Source organism: Mycetomoellerius zeteki, unplaced genomic scaffold, assembly GCF_001594055.1.
Source record: "Mycetomoellerius zeteki isolate Tzet28-1 unplaced genomic scaffold, Tzet1.0 scaffold228, whole genome shotgun sequence".
Lineage (NCBI taxonomy): Eukaryota > Metazoa > Arthropoda > Insecta > Hymenoptera > Formicidae > Mycetomoellerius > Mycetomoellerius zeteki.
In genome coordinates, this window is record NW_017257203.1 from 1438854 (window position 1) to 1459889 (window position 21036).

At 41.2% G+C, this 21036-nt stretch overlaps 1 protein-coding gene across 7 annotated transcripts in view; it reads left to right on the forward strand.

Moving 5' to 3' along the window:
- The window catches only part of LOC108723302 (FERM, RhoGEF and pleckstrin domain-containing protein 1), a 35996-nt gene that overhangs the window by 9537 nt on the left and 5423 nt on the right, over positions 1-21036 (forward strand). For 2 of the 7 annotated variants that reach the window (XM_018448945.1, XM_018448942.1), the window contains one exon: positions 663-887. In XM_018448945.1, coding sequence (XP_018304447.1) covers positions 663-887 — 225 coding nt within the window. Of the gene's footprint in view, positions 1-662; positions 9992-15680; positions 18447-21036 lie in introns of those variants that run through there. The other 5 variants (XM_018448943.1, XM_018448944.1, XM_018448946.1 and 2 more) reach the window with 5 other exon arrangements.

Consider the following 21036-nt stretch of genomic DNA (forward strand, 5'->3'; position numbering starts at 1 on the left):
TGCGTGCGTGCGTGCGTGCGTGTGTGTGTGTACGCGCAAAAATTATAATGTAAGAAAATCTAATCTCTTATGTATACGATTATGATCATATCTCGTTGATTATACATTGAAATGTTCCAAAATGTATACATGTACGTTCAGGACTTGAAATTGAAACGCGTTTATTTTTACATAAAAAACTAAATAATCGATCAACTTTAATATCTGGAAAAGTATGAAATCGATATTATCAGTTTTTGAAAAGAAACAAAATATAATATATTTATATTACTTATTTAAAGATGATATATATAATATATATTAATTATTATATACCATATCAGAATGATATATTAATATTATTGATTATTATAACAGAATAATGTAATATTATATATAAAACATTGTATAATAACATTGACTATTTACTAATTTATTACTGATATTGAGTACTAATATTCGTTTATTTTTATTTTTTTCTTTATTTAAAGAGTAAAAAAAAAGTAATGTCATGCGTGTGCGTGCGTTAAATTCATTTTTTCCGCAATAGTCGTTTCACTAATTAAATATTCATTAGAATAATTAACATGGCAGAGGCATAATCACACAAGAATAACAAAAAATTTTATTATGTCATATGTGAACGTAGAAGAAAGGAGATTTATATCGTGCGATTTTTCTAGCTCTGGCAACCCCAGCTCAATCTCTGTCATGCGGTTCGATGACGCTGGATTCTCCGACGACTGTGACGAGTGTCTCGATGGGAGGGACGATTCACCGTCGAGAAGACACAGCTACATCGTTTCGGACGCTCACCTCTATCGACGTCCATTCGCCAGCCACCCCCAGCCAGGTCCCAGCACAGCGGCAGACGCATGCTACCAGCCAGCAACGGATTTCATCAACAGGTCGTATCAGCCCCTCTAACAGCAGTCCTCCCGAATTCCCACTACCACGACCTCTGCCCAGATACCCCTGGCAACGGTCGGCTAGTTGTCGCGAATTGTACGCTTCTAGTTTTGAGGACTCTGGTAAAGCGCGGCCGCGGGACGACAAAGTCCCCGCGGACCTTCCGTTAGATCCATTCCAATTAGCCTCCCAGGGTGAACTAGATAACCCCATAACACGTTACGACGAAAGTAATCGTTCGTATAGCGCCGCTAGTTCGAAATTACCTTCTCTAGATCACGATTCTGTCCCCGAGCGTGTCTACAGCAGTTCCTACCCGGGAACGTCGTCGTTGTCTACCGAATCGGGCCATGAGGAATCGGGTCCCGCTGGAGATCTATCACATGACGATCTCTCACACGATTCTTACGAGCTTTTAGAACGCGAACATGAATTCGAGTATCCGGAATCGTATTCTAGTCCGCACGACGAACCAATATCCGATCAGAGCGACGAAGGAATCGAGCACGAGATGTTCCAAATGGACTCCGAAACCGATTCCTTCGTCAAGCACAGATCGTTAAAGCCTTCAGAGAAACAACAATACAGATCCGCGTTTACTGATCTCAAGAACTCTAAAATCAAGTCCATCGATCGGTACTCAGCTGTATCTAAGGTAGATAACGATTTTGTGATCACCGAATCTAGAATACAACGGACAGGCACTCAAATAGAACGCAAATTTGAAACGAGACACGCCAATTCCGTGGAACAGCCGCCCAAGACAGGTATTCCGCATCAGGACTCCGCTAGAAAAGATCCCGTGGTGATGCAGGTACAGAAGCAAAAAATTTCTGTCTTGAACGAGTTAAAGAACTTAAAGCCCAAGTATAAAATCACACATGTAGATTCAGAAGTCTTGCGAGACGAAGGTATCATGCGTCCGAAATCGCGAATCGATGACGATCTAAGTCCGGTTGACGGAAGTAGAACATTAGATCATAGCGCGAAAGGTAGGACGACTAGGGCGCGTAGTATTGCTAGTCTGGACGATCATCCGCCGCGGTTATATGTCGAGACAGGTAGTCTAGGTCGGGGTCATAAATCTAGAGATAGGAAATCGAAAGATGCTGACGTTAAGGTCGAGAAAGTATTGTCGAAGGAGCGTAGAAGCGTTGAGAGGGAAGAGCGAAAACGGGAATACTCGAGGGAATGCAGACGAATGGATAAGAGTGATTCACGAGAACGTCGTTCAGTAGATCGGCTCGATTCGCGCGAGCGGAGATCAGACAGTCACGGTCGTCGCAGTATAGACCGGGCCGATATGCGCGAGCTACGTAGAAGTATCGAGCGGCTTGATGCGCGCGAGAGGAGTTACGAGCACCTAGACTCAAGGGAAAAGAGTGCCTTTTATAACAGTGATTTCTATGAATCTCGTGGTAAGAGTGTCGATCGTTTAGACTCTCAAGGGCTGCGCAGCAGCATGGAGTATCTAAGGAGTCCTAAAGAAAAGAGCAATCATCGGCATTTAGAGCGTCGGGAGAGAAGTATTGAACGGATCGATTCTCGGGAAACGAGAAAGAGTAGAGCTGCTTCTATCGATTACGATGCAAGGCATACTTTAGAACGCTTTGATTCCGACAATAGAAGCCCATTCGAGCGGTTGACTCCGAAAGAACAACGAAGGATGAGCATAGAGAGACTCGATTCTCAAAAGTTTGACTTCGATCCACGAGCGATCGAACGTTTAAAATCTTTGGAACGTTATGAACAAAGAGAACGAACTTACGAGAGAAAGATCGAATCAAGGAGCGCCGAGCGAAAGAGTTTGGAGAAGCTAGACTCACGTGAGCGCAAATACTTAGGACGCTTAGAGTCACGGGAGGGAAGGAGTCTCGAGTGCCTGGACTTCGACGTGGAACGTAGGAAAAATATCGAGAGAATGGAATATAAGGATCAAAAGAAGACCAGGAGCAAACTCGAGAAAAGCAAACCGGAAGACAAACCGCGGGAGCGTGATGATTGGAGGAGTTTGGAGAAAGCACGGAAAGACGACGAAAGACGAGAGCGCGAGCGACAAACTAAACTATCCATCGAATCCCGTACGGAAACTGTTATTGGCGTGCCGCATGAGATGGAGAATTTGAAGTCAAAAACCGTGTTCGCCGAGTACGAGCCGAAGGTTGTTGGTGGTGTCGTGTTAGGTTTCGAGGAGACTGCGTTGCCCGGACACGTGCCAGTGGAGCGTACGAAGAGCGATCCAAATCCGGCACGGCAAAGATTAGGATCCAGCAACAGCAAGAGGCACATGCTGATGCATCAAAAATCCATAGATTTAACACCGGCCGATTCTGGCGATGAAGAACCGTTTTCAGACAGCGCAGCAATACAGAAAAACAATGTCGATATTCCATATATGTTGCATAAGAGGCATGTTATGAACGGCACCGCATCCGATGAAAAATCCGAGTCAGATAGCAGTAAAACCTCGAGGAATGTCAAGAGTCTCGCCAAGGATTTACCGAAATTACCACTGAAGATGGTAACGGATCTCCCATATTTCGATCTAACTAAGCTTTCTTCGATAGAAAAGGCCAGCAATAAACTATCTCCGGATAAACCGAAAAGCGGCACGGTTACCACCACGAGACCAAAATCAATATTAAGCCCCTCGGATAAGCCGAAGAGTATTCTAAGTCCTACATCGAAACTTTCGCCTACAGATCCAAAGAGCATCATTTGCAGTTTATCGCCCAGCAAGAGAAGCCCTTCGAAAGTGAAGACTCAGTCTCCCGAAAAATTCTCACAAAAGGGCGGCTCGTTAGATAGAAACAAAGCCGAAGTTATCATCGAGGATTACACGTGCAAAAAATCTTCGAGTTTGGACAAAAAGCCTTCGAAATTGTCGCCGGTGGAACCGAATATCACTATTATCTCGGCTATCGAAAAACGTTCGCCCAAAAAGTCGCCGACTGATTCTAACGTAACTATCGTCTCTGTGATACAGAAGAAAAAATCTCTCGACGGAGCGCCCAGAAGTCCCACCAGTATTGCGAAAGCGGTGGATGCTAAACTAAAAGCTGCTCTGAATTTTGCCGATATCGTTAGCATGGAAATGAAGCAAAATTTGGAACGCAAGGCGAAAATTGAGAAAGATAGTCTGAAAGCACCGGATGATAGTTTGGAAAAGCAAGATAGCATTGAAAAGATACCGTTACCCGATATTCCTGACGGACAGGCTGAAGAGAAAACAATAAGTGACCAAATCAGTAATATCGAACAGATGATGGTTAAAGAACGAGATCGTTCCCCGAAACGAGTCGTCGATGAATTATCTGACGATGATCAGAAAAGAGATAACGTACAATCTGTAATAGCTGAAGTTCACATACCAGCTACAATGGAAGTAAAACCGGAGAAACCGCCGATTCCGGAGAAACCCAAAATATTAGAGAAGCCAAGTATTCCCGAAAAAACAAAACGTATTTTGGAGAGAATAGAATCGAAATTTTCGGAAGTTAGTAAAAATTCCGCTACACGAATATCGAGACCAAAGATAATTGATACAGGATTTGACGATTTCGTAGATCCAGTTGCCGATTTGCCTTTGGACGAAGTGCCTGTGAAACCTACTCTAGAGTTGGATAGTCTTAAAGTTCCTGAGTTCGTTCCTTTTATGCTGAGACCGCACGCGGAACCGATAAGATCGAAATCTTTATCGTTGGCAGAAGAGAAGGCGCCGATCGATACCTTGCTCTCACCGGAAGTCGAGAATAAACATTTCGTGCAAGATGTCTCTCCGAAGAGAATAAGGAAGGTGAAGTCCGAACCGAAAAAGGATTTCAAAAAACAATCAAAATCGTTAGAAGGCGACAAACCGCCGCTGAAGAAGAGCGCGTCGAAGGAGTCACGTTCGCCATCGGTGAGTACAAAAATTGACAAATCCAAATTGAAACTCGGTGAAATGCCACAGGAGATCATAATAATAGATTCAACTGATGTAGCGCCAGAGATAAGCATTGTACAAAAAGGCAGATCAAAATCCGTAACTAGATTGCCTGACAAGCCATTTTCAACATCGAAGGAAGAAAAGGAAGAAACAAAGAGTACTCGCGCGAAATCTGCGTCCGTCGACGATGAATTGATTAAGGGTACGATAAAATCTGAGAAATCGAGACCAAAGTCGTTGGGAATATCTAAAAGTTTGGGAAGTACGGAAAAGAAAGATTCAGTAGAGAAAATCTCACCGAAGAGAATCAAAGCTGCTGCCAAGGCAGCTGCCGATAAATCTGCTATGGCAAAAGACGCAGTGCCAAAACAGGATACGAAAATAGCACGTGGAAAAGTGGCTTCGAAAGTGGAAGCGACTAGCGAAGAAACTGCTGTTGAATCAAAACAACTTAAACAAGAGAAGGATTATAAGCCGTCTGTTAAACCTGATGTAGTGATTGATCAGCCAATGGATACTAAACGAGCCGCAGCAACCGAGTCCAAGGAAGTAGTCAAGGAATCAGGCAAAGAGCCGAGCAAGGAACAAACTAGTATAAAGAAAACGACGCTTGTTCAGGATTTAACTCAATCTCCTTTAGTCTTACGTAAACCGGGACAGACACCTATTCTATTTGCTCGCGCACGTCTTGGTCTTTCGGAAGGTAGCGGGATTGGCGCTCTTCAGCGTCAAGGCGCAACGCAATCACCTACTGCTCAGCGGCGCGCGAAATCTTTGGACGCCGCAGTAATCTCCGTGCATAGACTACCGCCGACGAATGCGTTCTCCAGCAAAGATGACACAGTGGACGTGTCGGAGAATCTGGAGGATCAAGAGAACGCTGCCGAAGAGGCTGCTCAAGGCGCGAGTACGGTATCAAAGGTGCTTTCAGTTCAGATGGAAGCCTCGCCGAATCACAAATCCGATAGTACCGATCACACAACCGTGCCAGAGATATATACGGATTCTTTGTCTGTTACCGAGACTTCGACGCAATATCTAGAGTCACCGCTGACAGAATGTAACGAGATTGTTCCTTGCGTTGATTTCTATGAGGGACAAGATGGCCAAATGCCATTTGTGAGTTCCATTAACGGAAACAAAACGCAAACATCGGTCATAGAGAGCGTTAAAATGGTGGAGGAAGCAACAAAATTCATCGATCAGAGTTCCACCGATTCCGGTGTTGAACAGGAAGCTTCTCAAGAGAGTTCCGATGCAAAGGTTGGTATATCAAAAAGTGCTCAGTTGGATCAAGATCAATCGGCAGTCTCTACAGTCTTCGTGAAGAGCGCTAGCACAGAAGTTGTTTGCAAACAAACTGAATCGCCGAGTGAAGTTTCTGATGGAGAGACAAATGCAAAATTTAGCGAAACTGTATCGCCAAAATCTTCTTCACCTCGTCCGTACGACTTTCATGTCAGAGTTGAAGGTTCGAGAAGTCCGTCTGAGAGAGATGATGTGCCTGATGTAACTATAAGCGCGGCTCGAGAGGACATGTTCTTCTTTAATTATGATCAGGATGATCCTCCAGATATGGTCAAGTCGCCAATACAAATATCCATTGAAGAGTGTTCCGATGACGACATGAATCAGGAGGAGGAAGACGAAGAAATAGTAGAAGTACGGGTGGAGGACATCGACGAACGGGAAGAAGAGGAAAACAAACGGTTGGACTCTCTTGATACGAGCGAAGATACGCTCGATGCGCTCGATACGCAAGTGCAGACGCGAGGCGCGGATAGCGAATTAAGTTCACCGGACTACGGTGTTGATAGGATGGATGAGAAGACATTGGTCGAGGTTGAATTGACGCCAGAATACCTGGAGATGAAGAAAGAAGATGAGGAAACGGCGGAAGAATTACCGGAAGATGAACCAACGAAAGAGACTGCGGAGATCGCGGATTCTAATCGTCTCTCCATCGACAGAAAACTCAGACTGAGCACTGAACGTTCGAGAAGCGAAGAGACTAACACTTGGACACCGGATAGAGAAGACCCAGACTCCAGTTCGTGTTCTATTGCTCGACCACTAGGAATCGGTCAGATACAACCCATAATAGATCGTCGGGAGATTGCTATGATCGAAGGCGCCCGAGACAATGGCTCCTTGGATGACGATAGCAACGGCACGCAACCTCCTCCGAAGCAAGAAATGAGCGTCACGTGGAAATCATTCCCGCAGGGAAGCTCCGGTAGTTCCAGTCTAGAGGACGGCTGGGTGCCTCAGGACGAGAGCAACGCACAGCAATCGCAATCTGAAGACAGCAACGGTCAAAACGAGGATAGTTTCCAGGAAGACCTAGCGGATTTTCCTGGCACCTTTATCATTGGTCCCGAAATATTAGCTAATTATGGCGCATTTTCACTTTCACGTACACTGTCGAGAATATCTGAACGATCAACTACGTCGGAGCAAGACAGAAGCGACTTGGAGGACTCCTTTAAGCCCAGCTCGAGGTCGCCGAGTCTCGACGACGAGTCTTTGATGTCAAGCGATCATCAGCCGTCTCTATCATCGGATCCTCCGTCTGGTACGGCGTTACCATCCGTTTCTGATGATCGCAGAACATCTTCCGAACTGCCAGACATTCCCATCGACGTGGTTGGTGCGCACGAGGATGATTCAAAATCGCCACGAACGACCAAGCGATCACGATTACAATTGCAAAGTTCCGAGGACTGGCCATCGCCACCTAGTTCACCTGTTTTTGAAACACCGGTAGTGAGTCACGTGGAGACATTCTATATGGAAATCAAACCGGAGGAAGCCGTCAAGGTGACTGTTACGGACAGTACGGAGACGCCCGTTCATCCGGAACAAGACAGTGATTCCAGCGATGAGAATAGAACGCTGCACGATGATCTGCATTCGACTCTTTTGGAGGACGGGCAAAGTTCGACGTCCGTGACAACAGCCGACGGTACAGTCAAAATCGCGGTAAAACCGAAATCGAATTCATACATAACTGGTTCGTCGCATAGCGAGGACACATCGATGGGCTTGTCTATGTCCGAATGGTCCAGTTCGAACAACACCGTACGTCAGTTTTGCCAGTACTCTGGTACGAAGTCTGACGACAACTCGCTTGCGGAACTTGGCGCCTCGATCTCAGATTGGTCAGGTAGCACAACAGTGATACCACAACAGTACTATGCCACAGTTGCGGACAAGAGTCAGAGTGACACCACGACATCCGAGAGAAGCGCGACCAGCATGAGACCAAACTCGAAATGTCAATCTGCAGATACTTCCTCTCTTCCATCTCCGCCGTCTCCGTCTTCATTACCGCTACCCGTGTCGCCACCACTGCCTTCTCCACCCGAGACAGCTACTTCTTCGTTTCTTCATGGGGATGAAACCACCGGTTCCACGATCGAACAGTACGAAACTTTACAGGCCAAGACAACCGTCGAGAAAGACGGTGATCTACATCAATCTCAAACGCACGATAACGAGTTCGACGAGGCGCGACGATTTATTGAGAGCCAATTCGATGAACACCATCGCCTGCGCCGATACGATGACGAACAGCAAGGCGTTTGTCCCCAGGAATTCGCTGACACTTCGCCACCTCGTATCACTCTTCGAAATGAGTACGACGAGGCCATCGACGATGATTTCCAAATGGTTCCAGATGAGGATACGATCTGCGTTGATGAGACGACGCTGCCAATTCCCGAAGAGGATGAGGATCAATTGTACGATAACGTGCCCGCAATGAAGTATTCTAGTAACGAGAAAATACGGATGGAGGTCGGTCGGGGAGACAGTTCGGAAGATATGCACGAGAAATATGCCGATCTCACCTTACAATCGAGAATACCGGACGATTGGTTATCTGAAGAACGAAGAGATATCCGGGAGCGGGAGAAACCATCGACGAAATCGACAAGCAAATTCGATCGCGGCTTCTCGGAACCAAGTCCGCACGAAGCAGGCAGGTATCAGGGCACGCGATCCACTGAACGGCCTGTGATGGTGCCGATCCGAGCGAAGTCGACCCCATATTACTCTACGACGAGCCTGAGCGGCGAATCGACTACATCTAGTCCGCCTATGCCAATTAAGACGCAGATCAGAACAAAGACGATGCCTTGTTCGTCGAGCCGTAGCCCACAGAGCGAGGGCGACACCTCCTCGAGCATGGATAGTCCGGCGCACACGCCCGATCGGGGTCAACGAGCATTCCGCCGGAAACGACAGCAGAACGCTAAGAGGCGACACCGTGTAGTGGTCGATCTTGAGATCAAAGACGGCCACATAGTATCCAGCACTGATTCCAGTTTCGACGTGGCAACCATACCGCCACCGCTGCTGCCAGAAAGTCAGAGTCTAGAGGTAGACGACGACGAGGACGATGAGATGTCCGAGACGAAGGATGAACATCATCGACAGCAGCAGCGTTGATGCAGCGTCGACGATCGACACTAAACAAAAACGCCCAAGGAAAAAAGAAAATTGAGCACAATCGGTCACGCTCACTCGGAGCTCAAATTAGCAGAATTTATAGGCAAGTTCCCAGTCGTTATGGAATTGAACGCACTTTAGAATTGACAGACTTCGTATGTTGGCACTCTCGACTTATGTCTGTCGCGCGAAAGATCAAATGGGAACAAATCTCAACGACTCGGCCTGATCTTCTGCGATCTTGATTCAACAACGACGATTTGCCCGGCGAAGTTTTGCGCTGAGTGGCAATCGAGAATCGAGAGTTATACGGGTATGAACGACGACATGAGCGGATCAATGACGAGGAAAGCAGGACAGACGTAAGACGAGACGAAGACGACGTTTGTCGTTCCGGGCTGGAAAGCCCAAGGCTGAATGATCAAAAACTGCGCGAGGAAAGTAGCATAATTATATCGTTAGAGATACGGATACGGTTTGTTACGCGTTTTAGAGACCCGATTTACTTTGATATCATCACGATAGAACCCCTTTGGTCCCCACCCCCCAGTAGATATGAGTATACTTTAGCGAGTAATATTCATATACATAATACACGGGAAGTGAAATATCTTAACTATCGTGATCGGCGTGCCCGTGCGCGACTCGTTGGAGAATGATAATCGTTACGTGCGACACGTTATATCCTATTAATAATAATGTTATGAGGCATAGAAATTGAAAGAGCGACGTAGGATTTTTGAAGATAAACTTAAAAAAACTTAAATCGAACCGTGTCATCGCGAATCATTTTTAACCCTTTAATCGGCTTGAACCTTGTTTTTTACACGAGATATTGCTAGGGATAATTGTGCAAATACTTGAACGAATAACGTAAACATTCCTTTCTTTCTCCTAAAAAAAATTAACGAAGCTTTGTTACATATAATTACATTCAGCGCTCCTACGTGATCGTGCAACCGTTATCGCATCACGCTGTAACGACGTTATATAAATCAGCGCTAAATCACTGCGTCGCGAATACACGACGTTTTATTCGGTCGCGCTACCTTGAAATTCATCCAGGACAATCAATCGCGAGCGACGGTCGCTCGAAGTGGAATTCCCTCGAGGGAGAAACGAGGGAAACGAAACGCGGAATTACATAAGGTCGTTCGGGGCGATTGTTTCCAGTTCGAATTGAATTCCGAACAGCAACGACAACGCGATCCTATATGATTACGCCGCGGTTTGTTTCGCGCACGCGAATTAGAAAGGAGAGGAAGAAAAGTTGCTCAACGTAGATACGTAAACGTGATGCACCACGCCTTCTAGCGTTTTTAATAGCGCCGGCAGGTGCATCTCCGGTATATCCTCCGTGTATGGAATTACCCTCGACGAGCGAGAGGAGCACCTGTTACTCGTTAATAGACGTTGGCGATGGACCAACCGAGTGGTAGCCGCTAAGCTCTCTGTTTTAGGTGGGAACTTAAGCCTCGTCTAATCATTAATCCGTGAGACTTATTCGCCTAGCGACAAATATATTCGCAAGATCAGGCCGGGAAATCTATGCTCCATATTAAAATTGTTACTGGGCGATTATTTATCGCCGATATTTGTTTGAGAAGAAGATTGCAGGTAGAAACGCGTCTCGGCTGTTTCCGGAAAATTTTATGACTTTTCTTTTTTTCTTTTCTTTCGCTTATTCAGAAAAATTTCTATTTGCAACTAATACGATCCGTATGTATATTATATTTTTAATTGCTCACAATTATTCTCTTAGATCGGTGATTTTGAGAGAGAAAGAGAGAAAAAGATCGGCTTTACAGTGAATTATGGGAGAAAGGGGATGCTTTCTGATGAAAGAAACGTGCAGTTTGACCAGGAAAAACTTCAAGAAGTCCGACTCGAGCGAAGCAATAGAAAGTCCCATTTGGATTTCTCATTGGCTTGTATTGTGCCTAGTTTTTATACCATATTTGTCATGTGCATAATTTAACTATAGCGAGGCATGAACAATTTCGACGCGAATTGCGACGCGTTTATGCGCGCACGTGCGTGTGCGTGAGTCTCCCTTAACGCGTTTTTAGATAGGTAAAATATATGTAAACGTAGGTACTGATTACGCGAAAAAGAAAATGAGTAATATTTGTAATGTTTATATCAGACTAGAGATTGAGGTTGAGATTGGAATTTACCCATCAAAAGAGCAGTCAAAAGAAAGAAAACCAATATCAAGTTTAGTGAACTTTGCTTCGATTGGTCAAATTCCAATTCAATCTCAATCTCTAGTCTGATACGGGTATTACGAATGTACACGATATGTTTCCGGGATAACGATCACAATTGCAAATTTACGCGACATTGTCAGAAACCCGAAACTGCTTATTTTTCTTGAACGGATATAAGGAATCCTCAAATTGCTGCCGTTTTATAACTTTACTTTCGGACTGTCGCGACACTTGTTATTTAGTATTTTCATACTTTTTATATTTTAATTTGGTTTTAATCGAATATAATTTTTTTTGGTACATTTCATAAATACGTATTTAACAAACGAAAAATCGAGCTACAAACTTTTAAAATGTTAGGTGCGATACCTGTTACATCTCAAAGATGAAAAAAGATAAAAATAGATCTCAAACGGAATAGCAGGGTTGACTTAATTGATACGGAACTTAGTAACTTTAATTACTCCTCCTGTTGTAGAATGCGTTATTTATAAATGGCAACTAAAACATTAATTTTGAAGGCTTGTTAAAGTATGTCCGAAAAAAGTATCTTTGAATAGATTCGTGGTAAATATAATTCATTACAGCAATAATTCGTCAATAATTCGTTCGGGAATTGCAGCATTCCTGATTACGAGGCGAAATCGTTATGTACTCTTAATATATCGGAGATTCTCGCCATATCATCGTTATTATACACGGCTCCATTAAAATCGTTATCTGATGATCGTATATTACGATGAAAGGGATACATAGTGCGAAATATGTGAGACGCACACAGGATCGCTGAGTGCCGATAAACGATGGCATGCTTTATTTGGCGAGCTTTCAATTTTGATATCCGCGCACGTTCCGAGCCATAGGCTTAAATGCGAACGAGATTTACTTCAGGATTACGCCGATACGTGTCAGGGTCATATTGTTGAATTTTCTGACTACACTCTGTACATGTCGTTGTCCAAGCTAGGAATGACAGTTATCCCGGGATTGTCCGAAGCGAGACCATCGGAATGAATGGCTGTTACCGAATCACTTAAATAGGTCGCGGTTTCGGCAATTCCACGATGGTCCTAATTTGGAGCGTGACATAGAAACGATAGATGGCTTATCTGACCACGCACGAGAAAAATAAATCTCCAAGAATCTTCCATAAATGTATCTCTATTTGGAAAAGAGCTTCCCCCGACTTATCTTCGAGTTCGAAGATCGAAGATTTTTCCTTCTTTATATCTGTGCCTATGTGATTTACGATACAATGTCTTTTTTTTTTCGATGTTTTTTGCAGCGATATTTAGATAAATTTAAATAAATTTCATTTAAAAAATTATACGCGTCGGCATATGCACATTAATGAAGTAAAGAGGGCTTTTGATAGGATGCTAATGTTTAAATATAAGTTAAGTTTAAGTAAAAGTCGCATTTTGCGCATCGATAATTTGACGATTATAGTTGTTATATGAATATCCAAGCTAGAATTCTGAATACTTCAATTTGTGAATTATAATTTATTGAAAAGAAGCAGAATTTTTGAGAAATTACGGTGCAAAATCATGAACGACGATTAACATACGATTTATCTCTCCGAATGTAATCGGTGCAGAGGTCATACTGGTCTAGTTACGTTAATGTCTATATAGTGGCACGGCCTGGGCGATTAGTCGAATAAAACCCTTTGATGCGTGATTAGTATCATTATGTCTCCATTTGTGTATGAGTATCTGTGCAGCGGCGAACTCGATCGGAGACGCACGAACGTTACCAAACCGCAGAGACGAAATATGGCGCAAGTTTGCTGTTTCATTACGAAAAGAAAACAACGTAACATCACTTTCATTAGTTCAGTTTACTCGATTAGAAATTTTCTCTCTCTTCCTCTCCCTTTGCCCCCTTCTCCCTTTCTTTTTTCTTTTGTTTTCTCGCTTTTTTTTTCTTTTTCTCTCTTTCGTGATTTTTTCCGTTCACTCGCGTTTACTCCGTCGAATTCGCCGTAACTCACTATATTGGTACGTCCTCCCCGTCTCTTGGCTCCTGCATTTGTGCATCGTCAGATTCGGTCCTGTCATCGTATGATATCGCACGTAGAGCAATATTCATAGTCAGATCTTAAATTTAAGATTGTCTTAATTACGATTTTAAGATATAAAGTCAGTTCCATTGGTTGATGGAATCTTAAGACGATCTAAAATCAGACTTAAGACGATCAAGATTGGATTATGATATTACTCCTAGAAACACTCTAATCAGAATCTTAAGATAGCAACTTTTAATTGTTGTTTTTCCATACTGTTTTCAATTTCTGACATTTTTATTTGTTTTTAAACATAACAAGTTAATTAACACTTTAAAGATTTTATTAACATTTAATTCTCTTAATATTATCGAATGATGTAGTTTCTCTCTTTTTATGATAATTCTCGGTAAAATAAAATTTGTAAAAATAATGTTTTTCGATAAATTCTATATAAATGATATTTCATATAAATTATAATTTTATTATAATAAAACTAATTAATATTTTGGACTAATTTAAATAATTAAATTAAGCAAGCAAGCAACCTGCAGTTGCAATTTGTGAGATATTTTTACGTTTTAAATATATTAATGCATAATTGTACGGTTTCATTCATATTTGATTAATAATTTCCATAGAGTTAAATTAAATATATTTCTCTTTCTATATTTTTATTGTGATATATAATTTTTAATAACTTTGTTTTCATTAGATTTTACAAAAAGAGAATATTTAAATGACATTCAGAAAACCTAGAAAATGCTCTTTCGATTTTCTTTTCACTACTTTTAATTATTCGTCAAAATTGAATATCTATGAAACTTGACAAATATTGATGTACATTATATGCGTCACAAAGATCTCACATATCTTTCCGTTTCTTATGAAATTTTGAAGAAAAATTGGACCCTCGTCATCAAAATTCTGATTAGAAGAAGGTTTCCAATCGCACCTACACATTCGCACTCGTCTTTATCTCGCACTTGTCTCCCCCGGCCCTTCACTTGTGTTTGCGCACAAGTTGCCGACTCGCTTCACAGTCTTGTTTCCTGTAAAACATAACGCCTGTTCCCCGTTCATGCAGATCATGGCAACCGATCATATGCTTTACGCGATCATTGACGTGTCCGAAAGTTTTCGCGCCGTTCGAGTTTGGAACAGAGGACCCCAAACCGTCTGTCATCACGTTTCTCACCCAATCTCGTAGTTCGTAACACGTTATATCGCATTCGGAACCAACGCGTAATACACAGAGGAATCGAAGAAACCGAATATCGACACGGATATTTCCGTCCTCGTGCGATGCGTCGACTCGAGAACTCGTGGAGAACGCCTTTTGAACAGACGTCAGACTCGAACAAGAGATAACTCACTGGGTCTGGGACACCTTGTGTACACCAATTGAACATATAAAACCATATAAAAGGTTAAACGGAGATACATCGAGGATACACATTTCATCTATTATAAAAGTTCGAAGTTCACTCTTCGAGATACAATTATCAAGCGTGTCGTTTCGTTCGACACGCGAAATTGAATTATCTGATTTAGAAATAGTGCCCAAGTGCCTCGAGCAGCTGCACTTGTCGATCAGCTTAAGAAAAGGAATGACATACTTACGACGATATCACTTTTAGACAGGGCGTCCTAGACCTAACACAAAATTCTTTAAATATTTACTGATTTTTTCATCAATTTTGAATTGATTTTTTTTTCTCAGAAAAGAATCATTGATATATTCTCGCTAAAAAAACGATCGAGTCATCTTCGAATACCTTTGATCTTTTTATTCTTTTTGCTCTCATTTGTATACTTTTATCGAATTTAATATTTTTTTTTACGTTTCAATTTTCATTGCCCAAAGAAAAATAACATTGGCAATATCGGCGAAACCACATCACGAAACCACATCGTTTAAATCATCCCTGAACTAGACAGCCTTCCTTGCCTTGCCTCTTTCCCATCTTTTTGTGGCAAAATACGTGAAAGTATCTTTAAAAGAACGACAGATCTTTCACATCGAAGAAGGAAGCGCCGTATTGGCAGCTCTTTTCAATGTTGGGAGAGTGTACGGGTCCCCTAAATCATACATCACGAACAGAGTGACAAGGCCTTCGCACGACAGACTACCGTATATACTTGTATACATATAGATATGTACCCGGTGTACTTTACATATGCTTTTCGACAGGTGGTGATTACAATCGCTGGACCTACACGAACGGATACGTGAACTCGCCGGCCTGGCACATGCATTACCGCGTGAACCAGGTGCGTAACGTAATGGTTCACGCAACACCACGCACCCTGACTAATCGATTTTTACCGCTGTACCCACGTTGAACGGGAAGCCATACACCGCACACTGTTGAGGCTAAGAAAGTACCACGCTACACGACAGTGAGGCTCGCGCGAGTAGACCGCGCGGCCGCACACACCAGAGGATCGCGAAACGAGATTATTGAGAAAAAAGAAAACGCAAAAGAAAAGAGCGCAAAAAACCAAGATCCCAAGCGTACCAATTTCTACTCTACATCCTTTTGCAATTCCCTTGAATATTATGCTTTGCGATCGTTTGATTTTCACGCAGCACTATCACGGGATTGTGATTCTTGCGGGGGGAGGTAGGAAGCCACGAATATTGTGCTCTCTCGTTATTGCAGCGTAAGATTTGTAAAAATTCTCTACTGTCGAAAGCAAAATCTTTAGCGTCTAGCGACACCACGGAGTGTGCGATGTTTTATATATATTATTAATACCATCAATGTATATATATTTGGACGATATATATTATATGTCCAAATCGCTCCGCGTGTGTATAAAAGCGCCACAAAATCCCTTTTTTTATTTCCTGTCAGAATTCTCAGAGGACAGAGGATTGAAGACTTCGCCTTTGCGAATAAAACATGCTGTCCCCTCTCGCGATTCGCTTGGACCAATTTTGTTATCCAGCTTCTCTCTTTATTAGCATGTTTCTCCGCTTCGTTAATTCCATTCCGTAGCGAGATTTCTTGTCCTTTAGATCTTAGACGCACTTAACTCTCCTCAGCCACACCATATTTATTCTAAAGTATTTATTCTGAAGATCGTCACGTTGCTCATGATCTAAAAAAGAAAAGAAAAGAAAGTGTCAAAGACAACTGTATAAAATCTGATGACTTTCGTGTGTGCACAAAATATCCACAAGATATTCACAGTCTCGATACACTGGCACTGCACTGTTAGATTGTTGCAAATAGATCTTCTAAAAACGCGTCAACGCGATGTTTTAACATGTTGTTAAACTAATACTGTAATTTTCGATATCTCACGAACTAAAATACGCTGTATACGTTGTGCGATGTATATTCTCGATTGTATATATACGCGATGTCGCACTGTTATAGCTGAATTCGAAGAGTTTCCATCATTATTTGACTCTTTGTAGTTTCAAGCAATTTATCCTCGAAAACGTCACCCCCTCATATTTTTGCATTATATTAGTCTGTGCTATACATACATTTATATATAATAGTCAACTGTTCCTGCCTTCCCCCTGCCTAGAACGTGAGTAGAGATGTGAATTTCACTCATACGAACATACGAAGTTACATTAATCGAACGATCGCGATATGGCACATTGATGGTACGCTACTATATTTACGAAGGGCGGCTTCCCGAAGATCGGAAGGGGCACGAGATATCTTCCGAAGTAGCATGTCGACGAGTCTCGAGAAAAAACGAGAGAGAACACGATCTCGTCGAGACGCCCAAACGTTGATAATTTAAGCGGTGAAATATTCGCAGTTCAGCTGCGACGTCTCTCCGCAAAATCGAACAGTCTCGACCAGTTTTCGCACTGCCTTACGTTAAGCTGTGATAGCGAGATAAAAAAAAATTGTGAATTTCTTTATTGCCATGATATTGTTGAAACGAGTGGAGAAAATAGCAAAACGCGATCGTCAAACTCACATCTCTAGTTGCAGCGTGGTACTGAACGTTCCCGCATCTTATTCATCATTATTACACAAAGTACAAATACACATACACACACATATGTACACGCACAAACATACATACGTACATATGTACACACACGCACACATGCTATACATATACTTCTACGTCAATTATTAACTATTTAGGAACCTTTGGAACCATTACGTAGCGCCCCTGTCACGAATCACGAACGTATTTTGCCACCTGTCACAATGTCTCGTCACGTCAACCCCTAATTAATTGTATAAAATCTCCGTTCTCGGTCACGTCACCATGCTCATTTAACTGTAATTCTTGTCACAGTATCTTTGCAGTATATGTGTATGGACAAACACCGTAAGAGTTCATCCTCGGCTCTCCGTCCCATTTCTCCTCAATTTATTCGAAGCTTGTACAATTTTCCTTCCAATAAAAGAAAATACACCTGAGATAGATATAAACAATTCAGACATTTTAAATATTATGTCACTGTAACGGAAAGTTTCTCAGCGCTCTTCCCTGTTTTCAAAATCTCCTGAAGGATCGTTCATGATAATGACAAGAGGCGCTGAGAACGTTTCTTGTGGTGTTCGACAAATAAAATTGTTTAAATCTCTCTCAATGTTCGAACGTGGGCTTTTCTCTCCTATAAATCTCCCAACAAATCGAGTTACTATAGTTAACATTTACTATACGAATGTTCACGAATTTAGCAATAATGCCTGACGCCTGGGGCTAGAAGTTCGTAATTGATGGGTATTATCCGGTGTCCCCTTTGTTTTTACTATGAATTCTAAAGAATCATCCTCCGTGCTTCTCAATATCGTATCTCGATAGTGGTTCAGGGGATCAATATATAAATATAACCCGAGCGTGACAGCCGAACGACTGTTATGTATCGAGTAGTCAATCGCAGAGACACTCGCAATGGATATATGTTATAAATAGTTGACCCTCTATTGCATTACGTTTGTTATACATAAAAATCCGTATAAATATAACTGAGCATATTCGATTTTATCATATTGATTTTATTTTGAAATATTGTTTTAATAACATTATAAATAAGTTAATCTTATATACAGAAAACACGTGTCTTCTTACAAGATTTAAATATTTATACAAATTTATTTTAAAGTCTTTTATTTTTAAAGTTGATTAGCATCGAGAGAAGTCATGCAATACAGGGTTAATAATAGTAATAATATTAATTTGTGTTTGGCCAGATTTCGTTCTGAGATTGAAAAATTTAATGTAACTGCGATTTAATCCACTTTTTTAAACACTAAAGAATTAATCTTAACAACGGGAAAGTTAAATATGTGGCATTTAACTTTTTGCGTGCAAAAGAAGAAAATATAAATTGAATTGAAGCTTGAAATTTTAATACTCTTATAATTTCGAAACTCGTATTGGGTCGGCAAAATATGAACACTGGAGAAATAAATTTCTGGTGAAAAGTTCAAGCACTAATTTCCATAATAATCGGGTATTATTCAAATTGTACGTTTAAGTTTGTAAGAGAGTCGAAAACAAAGATAAATTTTGCCTAATAACTTTTGGCCATTTATAAAGTAGATGAAGATGAATCGAACAACTTCGTTCTTGACACTGTTTCTTGGCACTGTTCATTCACAAACGTGTTAATTGTTAAGAAGGCACTTTGTATTAACCATATGTAGAATGATACACGGAAAAAACAGTATGGTTGGTCTACACAAAAATTTAGTAATGCGAACTAGATTAAATAGTAAAATATGGAGTAACTATTTATGTGGTTGTTTGAACCATAGTACAATGGTTAGATTAAGTTATGTTGCAGCAATGACGACATTTCACATATTTTTAATTGTTAGCGTGATGAGTCGCTTTTGCTTTTTGAAATTGTAACTTAATTTATAGCATGATGTAACAAGAAATTAATTCTTATTAATAATTTAATTCTTATTACATCATGCTTTATAATGTCACGATTAACACAACTATACGGATATATAACTTATCCATAGTAAATGATCCCCCAACCAAGTTTTGGTTATCACAATCAGATCGCGCCTAATTACGTTGATATAGTCACATCAAAATAAATAAATCGTATCAACTATACACATTCCTATCACACAAAGACAACTAGGATGATGTTTCTATATTGTTCACAACTAAATATTTTTAGTTATGTGAACTATATCTTTTTTTCCGTGTAATAATTATGACAACCACGGTGGAAAATTTTTTTAGATAAATAGTGCCAAATATTTTGTGAATGAATTCGTCATAAAGAGAGTGTGATTGAAATAACTTTAAGTTTTTCTCTTTTCGCAAATTCTACTGCATGCAAATATAAATGCACCTAATTTTTCTAGTCATGGATATTATTAATGTGTCTGATTTCCACATATTTCGGGGCAAATTTGGCCAGTCGTAGATTTATAATGACGTTTAAGAATAAGCTGTTTAGTAGCTGTTCTTACGAAACTCTTTCTACTCTGATTCGAATATTTGTTGAGGATATTTGTCGCGTATCCAAACGTTATTCGGCTTTAAACTTTATCAACGATAAAGCTCGATATTTGTATTTTAAGCCGACAATTTTTTCTATACCGTCGCAAATTATAACATAAGCATTATGTTTTTACACCTCGATCTCTCAGTGTCAAACGTTTTTATAAGACTGTCGATTTTAATAACGATATGAAATTCTAATAGGGTCGCGAAGTTATAATTTCACGCAATATTCTCGTTGGAACTATTATTTGTCTTCCAGTTCGTATTACATTAATTTTGACGTCTTTTTTACTATTAAATACGCTTCGTCTCTTCTAATGGCTTACGAGACTAGCAATAAAGGAGTCCTTGAGAGAATCATCGACCGGACGGTAATCACACATTGTTGTCATCCCAACGTAACTTCGAGCTCGCTCATCTTCCGTTTCCGGTCTGCAAAGACGACGTTACTCGCGTGTCAACTGACTTTTACTTCGATTTGTGAGCGTTTGAAATATACGACGTTCGTATACGGAATGCCCTACCGGATGTCTTAGCCATAGATGTCTTTTTATTTTTGCTTGTTTAACAGCTCGGTTATGAAAGTCTATCTTTTCATTAAACTCAAATTCAAATCTTTTCATTGAGATAAAAAGCGCTGAGAGAGAAGATTCCACTAATTTTCATCGCTTTCTCTCTCTCTATCTCAGTGCATTCTTTTCTCTTTTGAAAATTAAAAAAATGACTTTAAAATTTATCGAAATAACTCCATAACTTTTGCTATTCTTCTTGATTAGTCCTGAGGCGTCAATTGGTAACGGTAGGACATCTTGTATACGCGCACACGCACACCCGCGTATGCATGCGTAGGTAGATATAATTGCGTACAATTAGGACCCGATTTAACGGTCGGAACGAAATGCGATGGACAAGATAATTAGAGCAGGATACACGTCGAGGTGTCTGTCGTGTCGGCGTAACGCTCCCCCCATCCCTTATTCCCCCCGTTTGTAATTTGTGTAACACTTTTTGATCGTTTATCGATATACCGTACTTGTTAACGCTATATATATATAAAAATAAATATATAAATATATATATATATA